This window comes from Batrachochytrium dendrobatidis (genome assembly GCF_000203795.2).
Source record: "Batrachochytrium dendrobatidis JAM81 unplaced genomic scaffold BATDEscaffold_11, whole genome shotgun sequence".
Taxonomy (NCBI): Eukaryota; Fungi; Chytridiomycota; class Chytridiomycetes; order Rhizophydiales; genus Batrachochytrium; species Batrachochytrium dendrobatidis.
The window spans coordinates 810,556-833,586 of record NW_006281109.1 but is presented as its reverse complement, the minus strand read 5'-3'; the positions used below and the strand labels follow the sequence as shown (position 1 = coordinate 833,586).

General features: G+C 40.0%; 11 protein-coding genes across 11 annotated transcripts; 3 read left to right on the top strand and 8 right to left on the bottom strand.

Moving 5' to 3' along the window:
• Positions 1 to 4: 4 nt before the first annotated feature.
• Positions 5 to 616, bottom strand: BATDEDRAFT_27013 (uncharacterized protein; the record flags this gene model as incomplete). The annotated part of the gene is made up of 3 exons (XM_006681056.1): positions 5 to 382; positions 441 to 500; positions 557 to 616. 3 exons carry the CDS (start codon positions 614 to 616, stop codon positions 5 to 7), a joined length of 498 nt encoding a protein of 165 aa, XP_006681119.1.
• A 65-nt stretch (positions 617 to 681) lies between these two features.
• BATDEDRAFT_33600 (uncharacterized protein) lies at positions 682 to 1,781 on the bottom strand. The gene is made up of 3 exons (XM_006681072.1): positions 1,724 to 1,781; positions 1,027 to 1,652; positions 682 to 956 (listed from the first exon to the last, which is right to left on the bottom strand). The coding sequence occupies exons 1-3, from the start codon at positions 1,773 to 1,775 to the stop codon at positions 747 to 749; spliced, it is 888 nt and encodes a 295-aa protein (XP_006681135.1). The 5' UTR covers positions 1,776 to 1,781; the 3' UTR covers positions 682 to 746.
• Positions 1,782 to 2,647: 866 nt separating this feature from the next.
• Positions 2,648 to 4,152, bottom strand: BATDEDRAFT_35813 (uncharacterized protein; the record flags this gene model as incomplete). The annotated part of the gene is made up of 2 exons (XM_006681102.1): positions 4,093 to 4,152; positions 2,648 to 3,905 (listed from the first exon to the last, which is right to left on the bottom strand). Coding segments are annotated over exons 1-2 (1,284 nt in total), but the record flags the coding sequence as incomplete, so codon positions are not given.
• Positions 4,153 to 4,932: 780 nt separating this feature from the next.
• BATDEDRAFT_27011 (uncharacterized protein) lies at positions 4,933 to 7,385 on the bottom strand (the record flags this gene model as incomplete). Its single annotated transcript, XM_006681055.1, has 7 exons — positions 4,933 to 5,070; positions 5,124 to 5,189; positions 5,277 to 6,311; positions 6,395 to 6,566; positions 6,653 to 6,693; positions 6,915 to 7,019; positions 7,260 to 7,385. The coding sequence occupies 7 exons, from the start codon at positions 7,383 to 7,385 to the stop codon at positions 4,933 to 4,935; spliced, it is 1,683 nt and encodes a 560-aa protein (XP_006681118.1).
• Positions 7,386 to 7,750: 365 nt separating this feature from the next.
• On the top strand, positions 7,751 to 10,975 carry BATDEDRAFT_20511 (uncharacterized protein). Its single transcript, XM_006680972.1, has 10 exons — positions 7,751 to 7,835; positions 7,907 to 8,010; positions 8,118 to 8,349; positions 8,429 to 8,648; positions 8,715 to 8,851; positions 8,940 to 9,065; positions 9,155 to 9,290; positions 9,345 to 9,592; positions 9,669 to 10,765; positions 10,848 to 10,975. Exons 1-10 carry the CDS (start codon positions 7,782 to 7,784, stop codon positions 10,870 to 10,872), a joined length of 2,379 nt encoding a protein of 792 aa, XP_006681035.1. The 5' UTR covers positions 7,751 to 7,781; the 3' UTR covers positions 10,873 to 10,975.
• BATDEDRAFT_35811 (uncharacterized protein) lies at positions 10,974 to 12,212 on the bottom strand (the record flags this gene model as incomplete). The annotated part of the gene is made up of 4 exons (XM_006681101.1): positions 10,974 to 11,117; positions 11,186 to 11,330; positions 11,493 to 11,582; positions 11,721 to 12,212. The coding sequence occupies 4 exons, from the start codon at positions 12,210 to 12,212 to the stop codon at positions 10,987 to 10,989; spliced, it is 858 nt and encodes a 285-aa protein (XP_006681164.1). The 3' UTR covers positions 10,974 to 10,986.
• Positions 12,213 to 12,988: 776 nt separating this feature from the next.
• Positions 12,989 to 15,322, bottom strand: BATDEDRAFT_13456 (uncharacterized protein; the record flags this gene model as incomplete). Its single annotated transcript, XM_006680946.1, has 5 exons — positions 12,989 to 13,909; positions 13,991 to 14,760; positions 14,830 to 14,955; positions 15,022 to 15,162; positions 15,238 to 15,322. The coding sequence occupies 5 exons, from the start codon at positions 15,320 to 15,322 to the stop codon at positions 12,989 to 12,991; spliced, it is 2,043 nt and encodes a 680-aa protein (XP_006681009.1).
• An 842-nt stretch (positions 15,323 to 16,164) lies between these two features.
• On the top strand, positions 16,165 to 17,008 carry BATDEDRAFT_90854 (uncharacterized protein). The gene is made up of 3 exons (XM_006681233.1): positions 16,165 to 16,441; positions 16,523 to 16,621; positions 16,700 to 17,008. The coding sequence occupies exons 1-3, from the start codon at positions 16,278 to 16,280 to the stop codon at positions 16,737 to 16,739; spliced, it is 303 nt and encodes a 100-aa protein (XP_006681296.1). The 5' UTR covers positions 16,165 to 16,277; the 3' UTR covers positions 16,740 to 17,008.
• Positions 17,009 to 17,868: 860 nt separating this feature from the next.
• BATDEDRAFT_27006 (uncharacterized protein) lies at positions 17,869 to 19,061 on the top strand (the record flags this gene model as incomplete). Its single annotated transcript, XM_006681054.1, has 4 exons — positions 17,869 to 18,360; positions 18,499 to 18,588; positions 18,718 to 18,862; positions 18,931 to 19,061. The coding sequence occupies 4 exons, from the start codon at positions 17,869 to 17,871 to the stop codon at positions 19,059 to 19,061; spliced, it is 858 nt and encodes a 285-aa protein (XP_006681117.1).
• An 838-nt stretch (positions 19,062 to 19,899) lies between these two features.
• BATDEDRAFT_91054 (uncharacterized protein) lies at positions 19,900 to 20,751 on the bottom strand (the record flags this gene model as incomplete). Its single annotated transcript, XM_006681176.1, has 1 exon — positions 19,900 to 20,751. The coding sequence occupies one exon, from the start codon at positions 20,749 to 20,751 to the stop codon at positions 19,900 to 19,902; it is 852 nt and encodes a 283-aa protein (XP_006681239.1).
• A 1,214-nt stretch (positions 20,752 to 21,965) lies between these two features.
• BATDEDRAFT_91052 (uncharacterized protein) lies at positions 21,966 to 22,964 on the bottom strand (the record flags this gene model as incomplete). Its single annotated transcript, XM_006681175.1, has 1 exon — positions 21,966 to 22,964. The coding sequence occupies one exon, from the start codon at positions 22,962 to 22,964 to the stop codon at positions 21,966 to 21,968; it is 999 nt and encodes a 332-aa protein (XP_006681238.1).
• Positions 22,965 to 23,031: the final 67 nt, after the last annotated feature.

Below are 23,031 nucleotides of genomic sequence, written 5' to 3'. Positions count from 1 at the left end.
GATGCTAGTCATCTACAGACTCGGGTTCAACAAACTCGGACCAATTAATCCAAGCTTGTGTAGTAGTTTTACGAGCATTTGAATCCAAAGAACCCTTCATCTTATATGATGAATCGACCTCGAGTAAAGGCAGTGGTTTTCTGCCCAGATTCGAAAACACTGGTCGACAATGTCCAACATGTAACGTTGTATCTCTAGTTGTAGAATGTAATTCAACATTCTTATCCTGTAGAGTAGTGGTTGACATGACAAGCGTATCCGGACTCTTGTGTATTGCATTCAAAACAGCTTGATCTGTTATAGTACTTGAATGATGTAAAGTAGTGGATATGGATTGCAAGGCTGATCGACAATCCTTTGCACAGGTGGATTCAAAATACACCTAGATGATCAAAAGTAAGCAAGGATGAATAGTGTGGATAGTGTGATATTGCACTTACTCTCTGGAGGGATTGTCGTTCATGACATACTTGACAAGTCCATTTGGATACTTTTTTACTCTGCAAGTATTGTGAGTTGAATAGTATTAAAACACATGACATACTATGCAACTTACCTGCTGGATTTGTATCTGGTTGCATTGATAGCATTTCACTACTAGGAATGTTCTAGGCATGACCTTGTGTGAACGTGTCCGTTTTATGGACAAGTTTACATTGCTGTTCAACACATTCAACTTTTAACAGCAATTTTAAATTCATTTCTTTTGGTAAAACAGCCCTCATAATACATTCAGTAAATCCTGTTTAATTGGGTCCTTTAATGTTGTTGATGGCTTGCAAGAGTCTTGTGCTGGCATTCAACTGGCTCAGCATGTCTGCAATGTTTGTTGGAGGTGCATTACCACCAGTGTTGGAAGACACCGCTTGGTGTGATAGTGAGTGCTGACCTCGTCCTGATTGGGACATCATCCCCATTCGTGCATTTCCTCCAATGTTGTGCGATGGATTCGACATCTATGACATGTTAATAAAAATAAGTGGTCGGTTCAATACTGTTAAACGTGTCAGTTTAGCAACTACTCACTTGGTGCATATTGGATCCGTGTGGGTATCCTTGCGGCATTGTTCCTGTTCCATTACCATTGTGTAAAGCTTGATTCACTGGCTCACCTGCATTCTGCATGTACATTCCTGCAGCGTGACCACTTTGCTGTTGAGCGTGATGGTATTGGTTCTGTTGCTGCGCATGCATGCTCATCTGTTGATGTCCATATCCTCCCATCCCACTGCCACCAACATTCTGAACAAGCGTTGCAGGAGGATGGAAAAGTCCAGATGCTGTAGATGAAGGTCCTAAATTATTTCCACCACCTTGAATCGAGGGTGGTGCTCCCCCTGCAGCTCCAGATGCTGCTGCTGCATTCGCCAATGCAAACAACACTTGTGGATCCAGTGGTGTTCCTTGCGCTTGCGATTGTGCAACCAATGCCGCCAATGCCGTTGCAACCGTGTTATTCCCTCCAATACCTGCATTGATTTGTGATAACAACTGCTGTTGTTCCTGGTAGGGTTGCTGGTTGTGACTGGGATAGTTGGAAGAGTGGCCTGTCGGATTTCCAAACGAATTGGCACCAGATGCACGAGGATCATGGCCATGTCGTTCGCGAATAATGTAGTCGCAAGTTTGGTCCAAAGTCACATTGTCGTATTCTATTCAACACAGTATTAATCAGTGCATACTTTTGTACAGAATCATCAACATTTTCTAGGCAACGACTTACCCACAACACCAGAATGACGAGAAAACACTTGTAGGGCAACTTTGCCACTCATTTCTCGACTCTTTTCTAAAAAAACAATCGCCTTTACCCCTTCTTGTTGATATTGCTCAACTGCCTGCTTGAGATCCATTTGGGCTGGCATACGCAGAGTTTCTGTAAAAATACGTGCACGCTTCAATGTGCTAAACACATGCGAAACAAACTCGCGGTGAACTTCACCAATTACAATCAACTGACATTCAGGAACTGCTGAGCCGTATCGTTTTGGAATAGGCTTGATGACTGGAGTAGGAGCTTTGGCAGAATCATGGTGTCTAGCCAATCGAGTGCTATCTTTTCCAACATAGCCGCCATGGGATCGATCGCTGTCCCAGTTTCGGGCATTGCCACGGCTTTCCTGTTTTCCACTGCGGGCATCTCTTCCATCGCGTGAATCATACCCGCTGCTATCACGATTGTGGTTTCTTCCGTCGTTGCTATGGCCACTGCCATGAGGTGGTGATCTGGAACTTCTACTGGTACGTCGATCACGATCTCTGTCCCTAACCCTATCTCGATCGTCATATCTCTGACTACGATCATGACGATCGTCATTCCATCCACCACGGCCTCGACCACGACCACTTCGATTTCCACCACTATTGTATCGGTTGGCGCTGTTATAATCCCTTTTTGCATCGTTGGAGTGCTGATCGTCACCCTCATCAGAATATTTGTTGTGGTTATACCCACGTACATCGTTTGGTTCATCGGCTCTTGAATGAGCACCTCGTTCACGGGAAATCTTGAGATCTATCAGGCCACATCCAATGATTAAAAACGAACCATGGATTAACATTAGAATCTTGACTCAATTGTTCAATTTAAACGGTTTCAACTGAATGTTACTCGTGTGATATAATAAACTAGACATGGAAAACTTACCAAGTCTCACATCACCCATCATATTTTGGTTTTCTCCCTCAATAGCAGCCTGGCAACTCTCAGCGTTATCAAATTGAATAAATCCAAACGTGGATTTGAGCATAATCTCAACAATGTTTCCATACGGAACAAAACGTTGAGCAAATTCTTTGGGTGTAGGCTTGTCGGATGGAAGGTTTCCCATAAACAGACGACTGTTGGGCGGCATTTTGGATATGACGCCTGGTAATGGAGTAAAAGTCACGGTATGGGTGGGATGGAATTCACTTAAACTGGCAGTAGGTTTCGCCACAACAGGGTTGGATCTGGAGGAATATGAAGGCAGAGGGTTTGATAGAGAATCTAAATCAGAACCAGTCATGGATATTGTATTTGAATCTATGGCTGCTGGTATCAAAATATCAGTTGAATCACTGGCAGGCTGAGTTCGAACTGTACGAGTTGGACTGATACTATCAGATCTCGATCGTTTATGGGATGTAGGCTGATGATCAACAGATCCATTCAAATCTTTAGATACCTCAAGTGTTTCAGTCTTGGTGGATGAGGGCTGTTCAGCCGATGTATTCCCCATCCCCATCTTTACAGTGTCCTCCACAGCAGAACTTGGCGATGGCAGCACAGGAACCCCGTCACTTGCAGGTGTCGTATCAATATAAAACTGTGACGCTATATCACTCTTATAAGCAGATGTACTTGTAGATACAGCCAAGCTATTCTGTTGTGGATGATATACTTGTTGTTCATGTACCACTTCCTCCTCTTCTACTTCTTCAGAAATAGCAAGATCTACTTCCATTTTTCCATTGGATTGATAGCTAGGAAATCCAACATTGTTGATCTGGCTGTTGTCATGGAATTCAGAATTGTGTCGAGGTTGTTCACCATCATGATCCCTATCATGGGTCTCAGTATCATCAAGCGCTGGAAACAATGGCTCATCACTGTCCCGATGTACCAAACCGTCCTCAGTATTCGCAGAGGCAGCAGTCATAGCAGCCACATGCATGAGTTCTAATGGAGAGGGCGACATGGACAAGGACGACGAAAGAGAAGTAGTCGAGAAAGTACAAGAGGACTGTCTGTCATGCATCCCAATCCCAAACGAGTCTAACGTACTGTCTTGTAGTGATGTTTGGTCTTTTCGAGTGGATGGTATGGTCATGACTGGCTGATGGGGTTCTTTATATGTCTGGACCTTGGTGATTGCAGCAGCACCTGGCTCAACAGTCTGTAATGAATGTTCTGATTGCATGCTCTAATCGCATTTCAAGACAAAAATAAACCACATGTTAGTATCAGCAAGAGTTGAACAAGACCACATCATAGACTACAGGATTCTATAGTGAACAAGAATGACAACATTCAACCATGTGTATAAAACTGTATCAGTTGTCATACACATGGTTATAATTCAATACATAATCAACAGCAATCAGACTAACATTAACATCAGTGTTCTCCATTGTCATTAGCACTCTTCAATAATAGGTTGTAATAATGGTTGTCAATCCCTGTTCAATTGTAATTCCAACTCTAGCTGTGCTGTAAAAACTAGAAGAAATTTGTGACCCAAAAAACACCTCAATTTCAGTCTGGGCTAAATTTAGGGTTGATGACAATAGACTGAGGACAGAGTGGGAAGTGTCAGTAATCATCACTTTCAATGTGTTAGTAATCATCACTTTCAGTGTGTTAGTAATCATCACTTTCATCATCAAGTGTATCTCAATAGGTTTTTTAGTTGAAATTGTTACCAGTCTTGTACAGTTGTCTCAACTTCAAAAACTCCAATACAAACAACAAAATATGACTATTTGTTATTCTTGGCATGACAATCAAACCTTGATATCAATCCATGATCTTGACAGATTGTATTCCATAAAACATTAAGATTGTCAACAACTTTTGATTCAATCTAGCAATCATGATCAATTAAAAGACCAGATCTCATCACTACAGATGACTGGCTTCAATGAAATGACTTGATCGTTATAAACACACAATTCATAGTTTATTCAGAATTGTTGGATTTTGATCAAACGATATTTTAGAGAGTCAGATACTCGTACAAAAACGCAGTTAATTTTAAATTTATTTTGGCAGTCTCGCCTAAAAAAGTGGTATCATCGGGTGCCCTGTATACACTACTATCAAATATATAGAAAGCAAACACATTAAACGCCAACCCATCAGTGTACATGTGTTATTCAAATGCTGGATATGAACTGAAATAACCATTTAAAGTACAGCAAAAGAATGCCGTGATAAATGGTTTCAAGTATTTATCCTCGCGATTGGTTCACTTGAGTTACAGGTGCTTCTGGTGGTGGTGATGCAAGAGCTAAAGCAGGCGATTTTCTTGCCCGTGGCTTTTTAGTTGGTTTTAAACTCACTGCTGAAACTGCCCCTGAAAGAATCATCTTTTACCAAGTCAGTACATTTATAAACTCGTGATAGAATGGTACCGTCTCACCTTGCTTGCTCGTGTCTTTTGCGCTGCTATTCGTTCAGATGGCTTTCTATGTACAGGAGTCTGTGTCTAAACGTGAATTCAAATCATCACGTAATCAGAAATGTGATTAAAACTATCAAAGTGGAGAAACACATGGATCAATGAAAAGCTTACTGGGCGGTCGGATACATCTTGATTCACATTGACATCATCATGATCATCTTTTAATGTGCTATGTGCAATAACTGGTCTTTGAATACACCGTTTTGCATGCCGATACTCTCTGACATCACCAAGACTTCCGGATGCAAGTTTTGCACGTCTATTGCTTTTTGAATCGGGGTTTTTACCTGCTGATCCAGCCAAGGATTGCATTGATCTGGTGGCAGATCTCGTTTCAACAGTATTTTTACTTGTGTTGGTTCGTTCCTTTCCCAGTTTGGGACTGTTTCTCGATGCGGGGGTATCTACTCCACGACTTGAAGTAAACGTATTCTTCCGAGCCTGTCGTCTTTCGCGAGACCGTAATTGCTGTTGTGGACAAACAAAAGCTTCTGGTAGCAATATAGACTCTTCACTATTGGGTAAAAGTATATCCATTACTGTAGATACAGTTTCAGCCTTTTGAGATATAGGTAATACAGGTTCGTCATTTCCACCATGGTCTTGCTTTGCTGATCCATCCAAATCATTATTTTCAGCTATTTCTTTCAAAGTACAAGTAGAGTCCACTGTACCATTATTTACTGTCAAATCTGTTTCCAAAGAGCACTGCAAAAATGCAGTTTCAGTCGATATCTTTGTTTTCAAATCCTGTTGAAATAATGGCGTGGTCGTATCTAAAGCAGATGCCGTGATATCATCTGAATCTGTTGGAGTAATCGGTGATTTCTGTTTGGTTCGTTTTGATTCTCGTTGAGGCGATGAGATTATAGATGTACTAGTATGAATGGTGGGTGCAGGTCTTTTTGACGGAGATACAGACGTTTTCAAGTGTTTTGTTTCAAGTGTATCAAGTTGAATAGAGTTTGTGTCCCGTAATGATGAGGAAGATGCAGTTTTAAATATGGCTGCAGGTATGGGTTGTGAAGATACAGGCAATGATCTCTGAGATTCGAGTTGAAGCGGAAAATTATTCTCAGAAGAGTCATTCAAGGCTGCTCGTAATCGTGAAAAGAATGGACTGTTTTGCAAGGTAGATGTGAATGGCTAACAGTAAACAGGTTGAACATCAATGTTAGTATATTTAATACGAGTCAGGATTCCAAATTTGACCATTACAGCATGCATACATCTGGAGATTTTAGTCCCGAGTTTGACGATCCTGCAAGACACGTAGATGAGGAGTTTGCCAAAGTAAACGACAACTTTCTCTTTCCATCGCCAGCAGTAGCATGCAAAGTGGGTGATCCAGAAGAATGTGTATGTACCGAATTATTGTGTCTATGCATCAATGCTAGTCGTCTACAAGAGGTATTACAACAGTCAAAATCATTAAATAAACATTCAAATAATTATCCCAACAATGATTACAAAAAAAGGTTTCATACTGTTCAGTGCTTGCTCTCGAATGAGGCCATTGTGGAAATTCCTACAACACACAAAGTTAGACTTTCTAATGACATTGAATTAAATACAGAATCTGCTATTAGACGCAAACCCCAACGACAGGTAGACTCCATTATCCAGTGTCCATTCTAGTACAAAAGAAAACTACACAGATAATCCAAGAATACAGCTTCTGCTGTTTGACAGGGGTCACCTCAAGTGACGTTGAGCCAAGAAGACAGACCATTCCCAATTCAAACTCACATGAACCAGTGCAGAAAACAACCGACTCCGAATTCCACTTGGAAGAATGTGTTTCTTGAATGGAGTATCTGTAGGGCTTATAAATGAATCAAGTCTTGACAGAAGCTAACAATTATCGAGTAGTGTAACAGTCACGTAATGAAACCAATGGAATTTCCGCCCATAACGAAGCAAACGAGTCAATGATCAAAGAGAATGCATTCGAAAGCGAGTTTAACATGCATGCAGTGTCAAGGCACAGTAGTCGGGATAAAAAGTTAATACCAAGACAGATGGTTGTGATGAGTTGCTTATAGTCAGATGAACTATGAACTCCAGTGAATTTATGATAAAGCGTATCATTACCTGCTCGAGTCTCTGTATTTCTAAAGAAGTAAACTGTGCTGCGGAGAGAGGAGTTTGTAGAGGAGTTGCTAGCAGTGGTTCAGATGAAGGATGAATACGCGAGGCATCCGCCTCTGCATTCCGCATTGAATTCCAGACGAGTGAGTTGCCAACCAATTCTAGATTTCACTTGAATAATCAGTCACGTGTTTTGATGGATTGCCAATCCTCAGCACTAGCAGAGGGTACGTATCGATTCATCCCTACGCATCGCAACATCAAGAAACATTTGTTATTTACGTTGATGGTGAACATGCATCTTGAATTGATGACCGAGTTTATTTAAACTGTATAATGGCTGAATGAATTCAAGATTCAGTAACTGAAATGAAATATAAATATCAAGAAACTGCATTTTAATGTTAACTATTTGGTGAATAATTGCAACGAATCGGTTTTACAAATACAAGAATCATTTTCCTTGACTCTTGAATCTCGAGTTCTTGACCACTATTTGATTCTACAGTTTACCAGTCGAGCATTATGAGCCATTCTTATCTCAACAGCAGTCGTTCTGTCAAGATTGGTGCTCGTCCTGTAAGTGGTTTATACACATCTTGTCTAATGTCATTTATTTTACTGGAACAATCTAATCTTGAACTCTTCAGACACGAGAGCGCAATACAGATGAGCAATGGAAGATTCTTTCCAACGGCATCACTCAGATATACTGCAAAAATGCCCTTCAACTTAGTTTTGAAGAGCTTTATCGGTACGACTGATTTTATCAACACATGCAATCTGCCTTTCTAGCTGCTTGATTCATGTTCAAGACCTTGAATTCTAACGCATTCTTGATGCATTCTTATTCAAATACAGGAATGCTTACAGCATGTGTTTACAAAAAGCAGGCGAACGTCTATATAAAGGCACTCAGACTCTCATATCTGAATTTCTGGAAAAGGCAGTTGCGCAAAACGTTGTTCCTGCGTTTCCACATAATGCAACTCCATCTCAGAGTAAAGCACATGTGTTTTTGAATCAAGTCAAATCTCTATGGGACGATCACATTGTTTGTCTTGGAATGATTCGAGATATTCTAATGTATCTAGTAAGTGTCATGATAGTGTACTATTGAAATACTAATACTGACTTTTTCTTGTATGATCAAATCAAATCAATCTCTTTAGGATCGCACATATGTCAAGTCGGCTAATTTACCCACTGTATATGAAATGGGTTTGGAAACTTTTCGTAATGTTGTATTGCAGTCGGTCCAATACCAAGTCAAATCGCATATCATTACCACATTGTTGTACCAGATCCAGCTTGAACGTGATGGTCAGATGATTGATCGGATGCTATTGAAAAACATAATAGATATGCTATTGACTCTTCCAGCTAGTTCCAGTAGGTTTCCAAAATGTACACATGTCTTGAATGCTCATCTCATTCATATAATTTGATTTATGCTAGCATCATCGAGTCGTACCATTGCTACCGTATACCATGCTGATTTTGAGCGTGCCTTTCTCCAAACAAGCCAGACATTTTACTCGCGCGAAAGCGAGGTGCTTCTCAAAGAATGCGATGCAATTCAATTTTTAAAGCGAGTGTGTTTCTGTTCATTACAATGTATGCTGCTTTAAATTGATTTCCTCCAAGTTGACTTGTACGCAACGTATTTCTATATATTGATAGGTTGAAAAGCGACTAAACGAAGAGGACATTAGAACAAAGCATTATATTCACGCATCTACTCGACCCAAAATCCAATCTATTTTTGAAAAAGAACTGTTGGAAAATAATATCAAAACAATTCTCGAGGTATATTTTGCATGACTGACTAAATCAATGCTGAATACATACATGCGATTTACATTCAATCATTCATTTACCTTGTCTGAAACTTGTAGATGGATTCTGGATTGGTACCTATTGTTGCCAATGATCGATTTGAGGACTTGCAGCGTATCTACTCGCTATTCAGTCGTGTTCCAAATGGCCATGTTGAACTGCGATTTGGACTATCAAATATCATTAAGCAAAGCAGTATCACCATCAATCAGATCCATTCGTGTGGGGGCTTGTTACCCTTATCCACAGATACTTCCCGACCATCAAATACCAACATGCCATCCGAAACAAACCCATTGTCGCCTATTTTATGGGTCGAAGCAATGATTTCTCTTAAAGATAAATATGATACTATGCTTGATGCTTGTTTTGCACGAGATAAAACATTTCAAAATGATATCAACTCTTCTTTGGAAACATGCATCAATCTCAACATCAAATGTCCCGAGTTTCTCAGTTTATTTATTGATGAAAATCTTCGCAAAGGAATCAAAGGGGTATGTATCTATGCCATTATTTCAAGTTTAATACTAAACTGGCTCTTACTCTATATACTTTTAATTTTTATAATAGAAATTGGATGATGAGATTGAAAAGTTTCTTGAAAAATCTGTATGTTTTTTCCGCTTCATTCGCGAAAAAGATGTGTTTGAGCGCTACTACAACCAACACCTTGCTAAACGGCTTCTTTACGGTCGCAGTGTTAGTCACGATACTGAGAAAAACATGATCAGCAAACTCAAGGTGGAATGTGGACATCAGTTTATATCCAAGCTAGAAGGGATGTTTAAGGATATGCATGTATCCAATGATTTGACACACGGGTTTAAAGATTATATGGCTTCAGTCTCCGTCTGTGAAACCAAGACTCCCGATCTGTCCATCTATGTTTTGACGAATACGTTTTGGCCCGTGACAGTACCTCCAGCCATGATGGCATGTTATCTCCCGCCCAGCCTTGCCATCACGGTTGATCATTTTCAAAAATATTACATGACTCTCCACTCTGGTCGTCAGCTTACATGGCTCAAACACATGGGTACAGCAGATCTCAAAGCTCAATTCACTACATGCAAAAAAGAGTTGAATGTCAGTACCTATGCCATGGTTATTCTTCTGACATTGTTTAATAGCTTGGAAGTGAACGAACCTATTGGCTATCAACGTATCATGAATGAAACAGAGATCCCTAGTGGTGATTTAGCACGTACCTTGCAAAGTCTGTCACTGGGCAAGTATCGTATTTTGCTTAAATCAACCAAAACAAAAAGCATCGGGCTTGATGATACGTTTGTAGTGAATGCTGCCTTTACATCCCCATTGAGTAAAATCAAGATTCAAACTGTTGCTGCATCTACTGTTGCGGGATCTACCACCCATACAGGATTGGATCCAACTTCTTTGGCGACTTCAAGCACGGCAGCCAACTCAGTCGAGACAGAGTTTGAACGGGTCAAGACAATGGAGCAAGTAGCTCAAGACCGAAAACATCAAATCGAAGCATGTATTGTTCGTGTTATGAAATCAAGAAAATCAATGCGTCACAATGAACTTGTAGCTATGGTGATTTCGCAATTAAGTTTGCGGTTTTCTCCTGATCCTTTAGTTATCAAAACCCGGATCGAGGAGTTATTTGAACGAGAATATCTTGAACGAGATACGGAGAACCGGTGAGTGATTGATCTTTACTAAACATTGGATAACAAAGTTGATTGTGATTTAAATACTAACTATTTTTTGCTGATATGTCAGACAATTGTATCACTATGTGGCTTAAAGATAAATATATTCCATACATTGATCATATGAGTACTAACAAGAGCAAGCAGTCTACTTTTCAGACCTATCCAGAAATGGTTTTAAATAAACTGACGCGTTGATGAAATATGGTTTATTGTTTCTCATTAATGAGTGTATCAATTGTTCGTAAATATTGCATTTTGATGGTTGCTTGTTTAGCACCATCCAGATCCGACTGTCTGAAACATGCTGCAATCGACTTTTCTGCCTTTTGGATTTCCACTTGATACAATCACAATCGTAGTGTCAGTACTATGTGGTCCAGTGTTATATGTGACTATCATCATTACCTTGATTGTCCGATTTGATCTGATTGATTACTTGCACATCATTTTCTGCAGATTCGATACTTTCTTGAATGTCCATAATCTGAGCCAGGAACTGTGGCTCATTGATCGATGTTGATTCACTAATTCCAACACCATACATGTCGAGCTATATTGTCATTACATTGTTATTACATTGTCATTACATTGTCATTACATTTGTATTATTACAACTGTGTTTTTCGACAATATGATTACTGCAATCCATTCAATGGTTTCATTACATGGCAAACCTTTTCAACAATAATCACTGTATTTCAAACACGCTTACCATATACTGTGCACGAGTGAGCGGATCTCGTAATGTCTGATATGCCTTGTTGACCAACGTTGACTGTTCTTCAGACAGCAATCGTTCTTGCTATATATTGTATGCAGCAACCATGTAAAAATCGTTCAACAATCATGTAACAATCATGTAACAATCATGTAACGACCGTGTAACCATTTACATCAATACAATCCATATACATCGACACTCATCCATATCAACACTCACATTAGACTTTGTCGTGAAATTGTCTGGATGCAACATCTGTTGCAATCCTCTGTATCGTCGTTTCAGATCCGCCAGATCCACCTGGAATGCATTGTGCAGTAACTCGTCATTCAACTGTGAATACTTTTCTGGCATCAATAATGCAAAATGGTTAGGTGGAGGTCGCTGCAATGGCTGAAGCACTGCACACTGAGTGTTTTTACAAAACAGTCGAGAAGGAATCTGAAGTTGCTGTGAATTGTCTACCAACGAAGGTGGTTCATAGTGATGACATTTCCAGCAATGTGTTCCTGGCAGTTCGGGTTGAATGCTGTCGTCTATATTGTCCGGAAGTGGAGCAATTGTCTGTACAGTTGGTTTTCGTTGATGGTTTATAGTGTTTGGTTTGGATGCAATCGAGTGTTTTTGGAATGATTGCAATGCAGTATGTATAGTTGATGTAGTGTTTCTACTGTAAAGTGTTGTCCTGATCATGTTCATCCTATTGATCATGATTGTCCATCGTCTTGCATTCATTCTACTCGGTGCACTTGATTGGCAACTTTCAATAGTTTCAATTTACTGCAAATTGCTAAACATTATTTTTACACAAAAATCTAATATTGTCGATATGAACAATATGAACAATATGAACAATATGAACAATATTGTCATCAAATGAATCGACTGTCATGTCTTGTGTATCAAGTTTTAAAGCAACTTGACATGATTGGACAAGGTTTTGACAAGGTTTTGATTACAGTTTGACTACAATTTTGATTACAGTTTGATATCGATTGTGGTTCAGATTGTGTTAAACTGGTCGAGTAACAATCGAGTTTGTAAACCAAACGACCATTTAAAGCGTGATCAAACCTATTAAAGACTCGAGTGTTTGTGTTGTCAAAAAACTCAAACAGGTTGATAATATTTAATACAATAATGATGGCTGATTGTTGGGTGACAACATAAAACAAGCCATGATCGCATCATACTTGTCAAAATCCAAGTTTTATTATTGAAAGCAATTGTTCAATAACTGAATAAAGAAATCTTGAATTCATTGCAAAATCACTGTAATTTGACTTGAACATTTAAACCAAGTAATAGACTAGACAAAAGCATCCTACAATCCAACTAATGGATTCGTTCTCATACACTTGGATATCTTGACCTCAAGTTGCAATATATTCATATCAGTTTCTATATACTGAATTATTCAAACACATAAAAATAAAATAGCGGGTAGTTCAAAATGTATTTAAAGCCAATCAGGAAATTCTTGAGCATCAGTTTTTAAGGCTTACATCTGCCATGGTTCCAATCAAATCAATCACATCTTGTGGTGCATTCACATGCCACTGAGCATGAGTGTGCTTTGTAGCAGAACCAATTGTACAGGTAAAGTAAGTATCCTCATTCAACTCGCTCTTCTTTAATGCCTTGAACATATCTTCGTCGGTACGATCGTCTCCAACACAGTATACAAAATCGCATGGAGGCTGATTCTGCAATTGCTGCTGTACCAATCGTTTGACAATCTCTCCTTTGTTCATGGATATGGGTCGCACTTCAAGATTTTTCTTTCCAAGAAGGATTTCAACAGGAAGTTTGGATAAAATGGCATTTTCAAGATGCATTTGACATTCTTTGGCTTGAAAAGTACCGTAGTCCGGATCTGCCAATCTATAATGCCATGTTATAGCGTATCGTTTATGCTCCACAAATGATCCCAGAGTTCGTTCAGTGAAAAAGTTGAAAATCTCTGCCACAGGTGCTTTCCAATTTAAATCAATTTCTGTTGCTAAATTGATCCACTTTCCACCTGGATATTTGATGAATGAACCATGCTCGGCACTAAGACCCAAATTGTCAATATGACCTAACCATGTATCCAAACAAGCTTGATCTCGACCAGAAATCACAAAAACGACATTTTTAGGATCCTGGACAAGAATCTGCATTGCTTTAAGCATGTCGGGTGGAGGTAGTGCCGCATTTGGAACTTTTTTGATTGGAGTTAATGTACCATCATAATCAAACATGAGTAACCGGCGTTGAGCATGGGTGTAACTGTTGATGATGCGTGGTGTATCAACTATAGGCGTTGGTGTTTGTTGCGTGGTGCCTTGTGAAATACTACAGAGTTCCTTGATAAAACTACTTGCCCAAAACTGTGCCGTATGTCGTGTAACATGATCATAGAGTTGCTGCAAAACGTAAAAAGATTGAAATGAGTTTAGAATGATATAGTAGATTAATTTTGTAAATAGGACGAATGAATCACACACCTTGTGTTTGATGGCCCGATCTTCTATTGACAATAGCAAGGCATCGTTGATTGCATTTGCAACACCCAAGTGGTCCCATGGATTCACCAGATAGGCTCCACTCATGGATCCAGCAGTACCAGTAAACTCGCTCAAAATCAAAGGGGCTTTTTGCTCATGCTGACACACGACAAATTCATGTGAGCTGGTATTCATACCATCTCTTAAACTCGTAATCAAAGACATATCAGCAATATTCAACAAAGCGTAATATTCATCCTCATCCAAAATTTGGTGATAATGATGGACAGGAGCGTACTCCAATGACCCATATGTGCCATTGATCCTTGAAATAGTTTCCGAGATCTTGGATGCAAAACTTGGGGAAGACCGATGAGGTGGACTGGTAATTTGAATCAATGTGACCTTGTTATGCCATTCGGGGAATAATTGAAGAAACTTTTCAAACGAGTGTAGTTTGTGAAGTATGCCTTTGATGTGGTCAAACTTGTCACGACCCATGATGATGCGTTTTCCAGGAAATAAGTCACGAATGGATTTGGCTTTTTGCGAGACAGAATCCTTGCGACAAAGTGCTTGAACTCTTTGAACATCGATGCCAATAGGAAAGATTCCAATTGAAACCGTGAATCCATGAAACTCTACACCAGTGGGAGAGGATTCGCAGCCTAAAACACGAATACAGCTGCTATTAAAGTGTCTGGCATGTGCATAAGTCTGGAAACCAATTAAATTAGATCCAAGCAGGCCAGAAAGAATTTCCTTTCGTCCTAGCATAGCAATCAACCATATAAATCAGATTTTATCTCAAACATTGCATCGATATAAAAAACACCTACGTGGCAGACTCCTGAATATTTCAGACGAGGGAAAAGGTGTATGCAAAAAAAACCCAATGATAGCAGTTGGTAAAGCCTTGCGGATCATCGATGGAACCAGCAGCAAATGGTAGTCATGAACCCAAACTATATAGAATGATTTCAAAGTCAAAAGCAATTCATATTAAGCAACTCATTCACATTACAACTTACTGATATCTCCTGGCTGATAAATCTGAATAATAGTTTCTGCAAATTGCTCATTCACAGTGACATAATCAGGCCAGCTGCGAGTACCTTCTCTTGTACTTTTTGTATCGTCCCAAGGAATATAATGAAACAATGGCCAGAGATCTAAGGTTTAAATTGCAGTGTCAATAGTATTCCAAACCTAGTCAAAAGCTTAAATACCAACCACACCACACTTACCCAACTTGCAATAACCCTTGTAGTGATTGGTAGCCACATTATCATCCAACAAAACAGGAACACAGCTTTGTAAAGACCATAGCATCTGCTTTGCTTGCTGCACTGTCTCTTCAGGAGTTTGTGGAGTCAGTGACAGTGTTACTGGATCAGGATTGGCATTCGAGGTGGATTGCGATGGTGGGACATGTCCTAGCCAGCCAACATGCACCACTTGATTCGCACCCGACTCTGAGAGAGAATGCACTCCAGAAAACAGAGCAGAGTGACCAGGTCTAGACTTGAGAGTCCATTCAGAGTTGAATGCTTTTGGTTTCAACAGAGACTCCTGATCAACAGGCTCAGTCGGTGCATTCAATTCACTAGTGATATTTTTTACACTATCAATAGTATTATAAGTCAGACCAGGCCCAATGAAGTCCGAGTTTGCAGTAGATAAAGAAGACTTTAATCCGTATCCACTGTCACTGCTGCTTGATGTCGCAACACTATCAATGCTCAAACCTCTCGAATGATGAACATGATTGGATTTTCCAGTGCCAGGGTTAATGCCATTGGAAGGCAATGAATTCCCTGAACGACATATAATCCAAGGCAGATGATGGGTAGCAACAATGATTCTTCCCTTGGGCTTTTGAATGTCAGTAGGATCACTCACAGATCCAGTACTCATCATCACACTGGATGCCATTGTAAAATTCAAGCGGTATATTGGATCAAGTGTGAAATAGAAGCACTCAAACCTAAGCAATTCACTGATCAGCAATGCTTAACTGATCGACACTTGGCACATAAAGTCTAATTCATTCTTATAAAATCAACTGTTGCATTGATCGTAGTGGATGATAACCATGAGTTACTTCACATGGCTGCTTTGCTTAAGCTTTATGAATAAACTTTCTTGCTCGTCTTGATTATCTGCTTGCAATCTGCTTTGTTTCTATCCATAGTTGCATGTCTGCTTTTCTTGATAATCTCTTGTATCTCCGGTCCACGCTGCACTACACCTTGCATGAGCATCATACTTTAATAAATGAATCACAATGTTTTTGCATACCTCGCAGTTGCTTAATAAACTCTTTGTGTGCTTCCAACACAATTCTGGCCTTGTCAGGAGACTCTGCCATGCATCGTATTGCATTGGCACTGGTTGGAAGTGCAAAGTGTGGGACTATCTCTTCTTGATCCTGTATTATCGATCGCTCAGGTAAACTTGTACAGGTTTAACTATCGAGACTTGGGTATACTTTTTTGTCTGATACATTCATCATATTGTTTGAAAATCTAGAATAGTACCTGTTCTTTGTAAGAAGCATGTACAAGTTTTCAACAAATCGAATGGCCGCGTCTGCATGACAATGCATCACTGCTTCCATTGCTTCTTTAGGTATATTAATATTGTTTCGTTTAAAAACTGAACTTGTGATGAGTTGAAAATACTGCTCAAATCTAATACAAATCCAAGAATAATACATACATTTCCCAATAACATCCTGTATAAATAGTTGGTGTTAAATCAATTCAGTACTATTGGCTCAAATCACAAGCAATACTTGCATACCCAGTTATTGGCCTTTTGTGGTGTCGAGTCACCAGTATACAGCAGCCATACTTGCAACTCATTGGGATAATATCGGGAAAATATCTCTGCAATAAGATACCCATTCGCAAAATCACTAATTCATTTATATACACGATGCCACATTCGCGTTATTTCACATAAAATATGTGTATGTTGTACAGCAATACAAAGTAACACAATCCTATCAATTATAATGTACCGTTTTGGAATTCGAATAGGAAAAGATAGATCGAGACTTTGAAGCCATTTTATCACTTGTCGAGGTAGTCCGCTCATCTCTTGATTTCTATTCTCAAATATACACATTAGTATCAATCATCTATCATACATTCGCTTTCAAAACTCAATAAAATGTGTTTAAATTTACTGTTTAATAAAAATATCCTTGTATTTAGTACAGTTGTACACTAATCTGGTATAATGCAAAAGTTGAAATCGATGGCAAAAAGATAAATCGACCACGTGCTATTGGTTGGATTTTACAGTGATTTCGCAATGAATTCAAGATTTTTTTATTCAGTTATTGAACAATTGCTTTCAATAATAAAACTTGGATTTTGACAAGTATGATGCGATCATGACTTGTTTTATGTTGTCACCCAACAATCAGCCATCATTATTGTATTAAATATTATCAACCTGTTTGAGTTTTTTGACAACACAAACACTCGAGTCTTTAATAGGTTTGATCACGCTTTAAATGGTCGTTTGGTTTACAAACTCGATTGTTACTCGACCAGTTTAACACAATCTGAACCACAATCGATATCAAACTGTAATCAAAATTGTAGTCAAACTGTAATCAAAAATTGTAGTCAAACTGTAATCAAAACCTTGTCAAAACCTTGTCCAATCATGTCAAGTTGCTTTAAAACTTGATACACAAAACATGACAGTCGATTCATTTGATGACAATATTGTTCATATTGTTCATATCGACAATATTAGATTTTTGTGTAAAAATAATGTTTAGCAATTTGCAGTAAATTGAAACTATTGAAAGTTGCCAATCAAGTGCACCGAGTAGAATGAATGCAAGACGATGGACAATCATGATCAATAGGATGAACATGATCAGGACAACACTTTACAGTAGAAACACTACATCAACTATACATACTGCATTGCAATCATTCCAAAAACACTCGATTGCATCCAAACCAAACACTATAAACCATCAACGAAAACCAACTGTACAGACGATTACTCCACTTCCGGACAATATAGACGACAGTATTCAACCCGAACTGCCAGGAACACATTGCTGGAAATGTCATCACTATGAACCACCTTCGTTGGTAGACAATTCACAGCAACTTCAGATTCCTTCTCGACTGTTTTGTAAAAACACTCAGTGTGCAGTGCTTCAGCCATTGCAGCGACCTCCACCTAACCATTTTGCATTATTGATGCCAGAAAAGTATTCACAGTTGAATGACGAGTTACTGCACAATGCATTCCAGGTGGATCTGGCGGATCTGAAACGACGATACAGAGGATTGCAACAGATGTTGCATCCAGACAATTTCACGACAAAGTCTAATGTGAGTGTTGATATGGATGAGTGTCGATGTATATGGATTGTATTGATGTAAATGGTTACACGGTCGTTACATGATTGTTACATGATTGTTACATGATTGTTGAACGATTTTTACATGGTTGCTGCATACAATATATAGCAAGAACGATTGCTGTCTGAAGAACAGTCAACGTTGGTCAACAAGGCATATCAGACATTGCGAGATCCGCTCACTCGTGCACAGTATATGGTAAGCGTGTTTGAAATACAGTGATTATTGTTGAAAAGGTTTGCCATGTAATGAAACCATTGAGTGGATTGCAGTAATCATATTGTCGAAAAACACAGTTGTAATAATACAAATGTAATGACAATATAGCTCGACATGTATGGTGTTGGCATTAGTGAATCAACATCGATCAATGAGCCACAGTTCCTGGCTCAGATTATGGACATTCAAGAAAGTATCGAATCTGCAGAAAATGATGTGCAAGTAATCAATCAGATCAAATCGGACAATCAAGGTAATGATGATAGTCACATGTAACACTGGACCACATAGTACTGACACTATGATTGTGATTGTATCAAGTGGAAATCCAAAAGGCAGAAAAGTCGATTGCAGCATGTTTCAGACAGTCGGATCTGGATGGTGCTAAACAAGCAACCATCAAAATGCAATATTTACGAACAATTGATACACTCATTAATGAGAAACAATGATCATTGGATGCCATTATATCTAGGGCCCTGTTATGTTGCAATAGACTGCATATTTATTGAATCGAGGTGATTAATTCTTGATGCAAATACATTGAAAACTCAATCACGCTTGGAAATACTGTAGATTATACCACCAATGAAATGATGAAACATAGGATGGTACCAGTCTTGGTTACATTCATTATTGAATGCAACGTGAATGCTGATGCGTTGATTGCTATTTTAGAACAATATTCTGAATGTGATTGTTGTGGATTTGGTTCAATAAACAAACTAGTTTACTACAACACATGGTAATGGATTACTAAACATCATCATAAATCAGATGGACTGGACTGGAATGAAATGAGATCAATGACAATCGCATTACAAATAGTGTGTGGTGATTAAACCATCGAGTATTTCCAAATACAAACTTGAATGAAAAGTCTTGCCACAATACTGATCAACTGTATTACTGTTTACACTGTGGTATTATTGATGTATTGTAATATTTGGTGTTCAAATACACAATGATAATGGTAGTACAAATCATGGCAGTTGTACAAACCAAACGTGATTAAAGCCAATAATAATGCCAGACAAGATTGGATAATGAATTAGACATTGGTAATGTATGACATTTGTAATAGGACCCAGACAGTCAGGATGCAGTCTATAGTAACAAGCATTGTATAAACAAGTAAGCTATACAATGATTAGATATGGTGATGACCATTGCCTCACTTTATACAAAGACTGTAACGCTTGGGAACCCTTAATGGTGAAGCTTAGGAGTGACGCTTATACCGTCACTAATTCACTACTTCTTCTTTCTATAAGAGACAAGGTTCTCTTATCAATAAACACAATCCACTATTTTGGTTCCTCCTAGTTCTAGTGCGTAACTTAACGTTCCTTGCACGTAGTGTAGCACGAGTTTGACTGCATTCCATAGATCTGCATCACTCGAAACTATAGCCTGTTGCCACGTTTCTGGCACAATGTTCCTCGATGATCCGTCCGATATAACTGCCACTGTGTTATTCGACTCATCGGCATTACTGGTACCACTCCCGTGAGTGTACGAGTAGTATTGATCTGACTCTTCCAGATCACTGTCGTCTTGACTTGTATTGGTTGGCAAATCCTCAACCATTCTTTGTTCCACCGCAGCCTGTATGCTCGGCTCAGACGCGTCATCAACCTCTGATATCGCTCCTGGATAATCAGCCGTGACCGTCGATTCTGTGGGAGCAGCCATCGTGGCTCTGTCCCTGTTCATAACGTCAACTGGACGTTCCTGAACTGCTTTCCTCGAACCTTGAGATTTCGATCTCGGTTTCTGGTTCGGTTTCCTATAACCGGCTAGACTCGACTCATTTAGCGATGTCTTTATAGCCTTATTCCTGCTGATGCCACGCCCTAATAACTCCTCCTGAGTTATGCGTTCATCGCTTGTTGTGACCTCGGTCCCGCGATCTGCTACAGTCATCCTCGCTGTATTCCTTGCAGTCGGTACTACTCTTGGTACTTGTCGGCGACCTGGTTCTGACTCCCCTCCAATTGGCGTACTCGCACAATCTGGATTCCCTGGAGTTTCTGATGTTTTTGGACTTACCACATTATCTATCGCAATAGGTACAGACGGTGTAACACCACCTAGATTGTAGCTATGAGTAAATAATGGAGCCTCATCGTACAGTGTCATTACTTGTACGGCATTGTTTCGACGAGCGGGATTAGAGAGTCAAGGAAACTCCTCTTCAGCAAAGTCTACATCCCTGCTTGTTATCATTTTCTTGCCTTCAAGGTCAAACAGCTTGTATGCCTTGGCCTGTGAGTGATAACCTATAAATACACACCTTCTAGTGCGTGTGTCCAATTTTTCCAGCAATTGCTTTGGTCTGAGTGCATACGCTGCATATCCGAACGTCCTGAGATGCATCACCTTTGGCAGCTCTCCTGTCCATAGCTCGTATGGCGTTCTTTGGCCTAGCGCCTTGTTAGGAGACCGATTCTGTAGATACACTGCAGTCATCGCTGCCTCTGCCCAGAATTCTCGACCAAGCTTGCAACCGGCAAACATAGCGCGTACAGCGCTGACGATTGTCCGATTCTTGCGTTCGGCAACTCCATTTTGCTGTGGAGTGTAAGGCGTCGTCCTTTGTACTGCAATTCCTTTAAGCTTCAGGAACTGTTGGAACGCACTGGAGGTAAACTCCCCTCCATTATCGGTTCGGATCGCTCGAACCGGTAAGCCTTTACTTAATTCGACAGCGGCAACATGTTCCTTGAACCGCTGGAACGTTTGATCTTTTGAGATCATTGGATACAGGTGGGAATACCTTGAGTAATCATCTACTATGATCAGGTAATACTTGTATCCACCTAGAGCCGTGTCATGAAACGGCCCTTCTAGATCCATGTGTAGTAACACATTGACTTGAGTTGCCACATGTGTACTTGTTTTCGGGAACGGGTGTCGAACGGCCTTGCCTTTGATACATGCCACGCACTGAGACCTCTCTTTGGTCTTTCCCGGTATAATATCAAGACCTTCCGATTTGTCGGCCAAGTTCTTGATCGATTCGACATTTATATGCCCCAGTCTTTTATGCCAGCCAGCAGTGTCTGTGGGCTTTCTAAATACTTCTGACGCGTGATTAGCTGTTGCAATTACTGTATTATGAGCCATTGCACGTTCCTCATCAGATATTATAGCCTCGCAGTTTACTGCGTTTACGCCTCCGTCTCTACGGGTAGTCATGATAACTTCGCCATTCGACTTTCTTATCGTCCTGACCTTTTTGAAAATACTGATCTGACATCCTTTGTCTTCGAGTATATTTTCAGAGATAAGGTTGACTCCGAAAGTTGGCACCACTAGAACATTACCCAGTTGAATGGAAACAGTCCTGTGACCTACATTGCACAGGATTTCCACTGTTCCAGTACCGATGACATTGTGCATGTCTTGTCCTGATGCCTTGACCTGTCGGTTGCTGCACGGTACAAAATCATACACCCATTCAGGTCGGCATACCATATGGCTGGAGGCTCCGAGTCCAATATGAACATATCACTCCTATCGATGGAGCTACATGCCTCGTCAATTACAATGTCCCTTTTCTTGTTGTCCATTGCTACAAACATTCCGTCTGCCGATTGATTATTTCTTGATCGGTCTTGGTTGTTTGATCGTGGCCCTTTGGAGAAGAATTTTGGTGACGATTGTCGGTAATTGCCGTTCCTTGGAGCTGGTCGACAGTCCTTTGCATAGTGGCCTATATTACCACAATTATGGCATGCGGGCATTCTGTCTTGATCGTCGTTTCTTTGTTCATAGGGTCGACGTCCCTGCTCTCTACGATAATAAGTATCCATCTCATGGTTTGCTGCAAAATAGTCATCCCGACTAGAGTTGCCTTGCTTTGCGCCGTGTGCATTTGGCCCATGTGATGTTGAACCTTTCCGTAGGTTCCTATGATTTCTAGACGCATAGTTCGCCTCGTATATGGTGTCATCTACACCGTGCCTCGGTAGTGCACCCATGTTGATGAGTTTAATTTCCTCTTCGATGAGTTCCGACAGGAATTTGTTGGGGCTTAGCATTTCGTCGGTCCATCGCACTGTATGTCCTTCAAAGTAGCGCCATTCTCTGCTCTTGGAAACAAGTTTTGCCATCACCCTTGATGCAAACACTTTCTCACCCCAAAATATATTTGCCGCTGCAATCTTATGACGTAGACTCGTCATAGTGTTGTACAGTTCCTCGACTCCCTTCCTGGGATCGTACTGCAGATTTGCCATGGCTTCCTCTGATCGCGTCAGCGATCTTTCACAGTAGTCAACATAATGGTTCTTGAGTCCGACCCAGATTTTCCTGGCGTCAAGTTGTACTCCATTACTGTCACAGAGCATAAACTTGAATTTACTGCTCACTGTTGCCTGCAAGATTCCTCTTGCCTTGAATTCCTTTAATTTGTAG